The 2,500-nt window shown below is 25.8% G+C and overlaps 1 protein-coding gene across 1 annotated transcript in view; it reads right to left on the bottom strand.

Annotated features, from left to right (window-relative positions):
* Positions 1-1,455, bottom strand: part of LOC136844915 (aminopeptidase N-like) — a 23,607-nt gene extending 22,152 nt beyond the window's left edge. Inside the window, exons 1-2 of the mRNA XM_067114246.1 lie at positions 1,423-1,455; positions 450-684 (exon numbers count right to left, since the gene is read on the bottom strand). Of these exons, the coding sequence (XP_066970347.1) occupies positions 450-578 (129 nt within the window). The 5' untranslated portion in view covers positions 579-684; positions 1,423-1,455. The remainder of the gene's footprint in view (positions 1-449; positions 685-1,422) is intronic.
* Positions 1,456-2,500: the final 1,045 nt, after the last annotated feature.

Here is a 2,500-nt window from a genome sequence, read left to right as displayed (position 1 = left end):
ACATATATAATATATATATATATATATATATATATATATATATATATATATATATATATATTATATATATATATATATATATATATATATATATATATATATATATATATATATATATATATATTATATATATATATATATATATATATATATAAATATGTATATATATATATATATATATATATATATATATATATATATATATATATATATATATATATATATATATATATATATATATATATACACACACATATATAAATGAAAAATCTTGATAAAAATATCATTCTGTATATCCACAGCAGCAGAACCCAACATTATTTTTAAACATTCCACAGACTACTTAAAATCAAAGTAAGTAGCTTATTCGCCCTTCCTTTCATGATAAGAGAAAGACCCTCATTAAAGAAACTCATCGACATAATCAACAGATAACATAAACAACTCACATTAGATGGTTCATAAGGAAACGCAAAGTGCCCGATGAGACCTGACCCTATTATAAGTCCAACAGCCACCACGCCAGCTACCGCCAGAGTGACCTTGCTAATCACTAGGCCGGATTTCTCCGCTGTCATTTTGACTGCGGGAAACGGAAATCTTCGTTAGGTTTACACGAACGTTACTGAACGAAGCTTTGAGAACACGCCGTTGGTCTCAGGCAAGGAAGTATTTTAAAATTTTCTGGAAGTGTAGAGAGAAAGTTGTAGTTACAATAGATTAGACATTTTTTCTTTTATAAAATATTTCAAAAGGCAATTTTTTTCTGGAGTTTTTGATCCTATGTTTCAAACAAAATATTGTGGTTTTGGTAAGTTATGTTTTAATTTTTTTGTCTAAATAAATAAGTAATCTCTGAAAATGTAGAAGGAAAGTTGAAGTGTTTTATAAAATATTTCAATGGTAATTTCAATGGTGATTTTTTTCTGCAGTTTCTGATAAAATACATAAAAAAACATAGTGGAATTTGGTACAAGTTTTTAATAAAGAAGCAACAAAAAATAAATAATCTCTGAAATAAATAGCGTTAAATAAGTAACTAAGAGGTAATGAAAATAATAGTTTTCCTATTACTGTGACCAATTTTAAAAATCAGTTACAATTAGCTAGACAAAAAAATCAAATAACTATTCGAAATTTAGATAAATATAAAAATATATCTGATATATTAATGCACTGGTAGAATAGCAAGTACATTTTTTTTAGTAAAGGAATAAACAAAAATAAATTATCTCTGCAATGAATATGATTTCGAGAGTCACTGAGAGAACAGAAATAATGATTTTACTATTACTGTGACTAGTGTAGGTAAGCAGTTAAAATCAGCTAGATACCAAAGGCCAAATGATTAGTCAAAGTTTGAAGAAAATTGAATATTGAAAATATATTCGATGCACCTCCCTGTGAAAGAGAAACACCTACTTGCTCGAGCTCTAACAACGGTATGACTAAAAAGGTTATCAAGTTCTATCTCCACGTAGGTAACTGATTGTAGGTTTATAGCCAGCAATAAAGCTTACAGTCATGATGATTGCTGAATTCCAAAGGCTTTTTTACAAGGTGATATCTTTCGTAATATCTCTGCCAGCCTCAAAACAACGGTTAATCCACTTTTTTCATTTCTGTGCCATTACGGAACAATGCATGATTTGACATAAGCCGTTGTCGACATGCCTCTGCTCAAACACGTAAGAGCATTCACACACACACACACACACACACACACACACACACACACATATATATATATATATATATATATATATATATATATATATATATATATATATATATATATATATATATTAATATATTATATATGTATATATATATATATATATATATATATATATATATATATATATATATATATATATATATAATATTATATATATATATATATATATATATATATATATATATATATATATATATATATATATATATATATATATATATATATATATATATATATATATATAGTGTGTGTGTGTGTGTATGTATATGTATATACATACACACATATATGTACAGTATGTATATATACTATATATATACATATATTTTTATATATACATGTATATACATATATATATATATTCTATATATATATATATATATATATATATATATATATATAGTATATATATATATATATATATATATATATATATATATATATATATATATATATATATATGACTTTTTATCACATCACTGTGATTCATATACAATCATAGATTATTTTATATAAGTGGATATCGTCTATTATGCAAGTCCTCGTCGAACTCGGGTGTTTGTATTTAGAGACGATATCCACCACCTCTGCCATGCTAACTCCTCACTCTGCTGGCCGCGTGGTTAATGCGTCCACTGTAGTCCTGAGTTCTTGTCCCTCGCTGGTTTCGAGCCCAGGGACGACGAACTTATTATCAACTAAAAATTCCCCTTCGGTAACATATATGAAAAAATATATTATTTCCGGAAGGAAGAGCGAATT

Source organism: Macrobrachium rosenbergii, chromosome 2, assembly GCF_040412425.1.
Source record: "Macrobrachium rosenbergii isolate ZJJX-2024 chromosome 2, ASM4041242v1, whole genome shotgun sequence".
Classification (NCBI taxonomy): domain Eukaryota; kingdom Metazoa; phylum Arthropoda; class Malacostraca; order Decapoda; family Palaemonidae; genus Macrobrachium; species Macrobrachium rosenbergii.
This window is presented reverse-complemented; position numbering and strand designations above follow the sequence as displayed.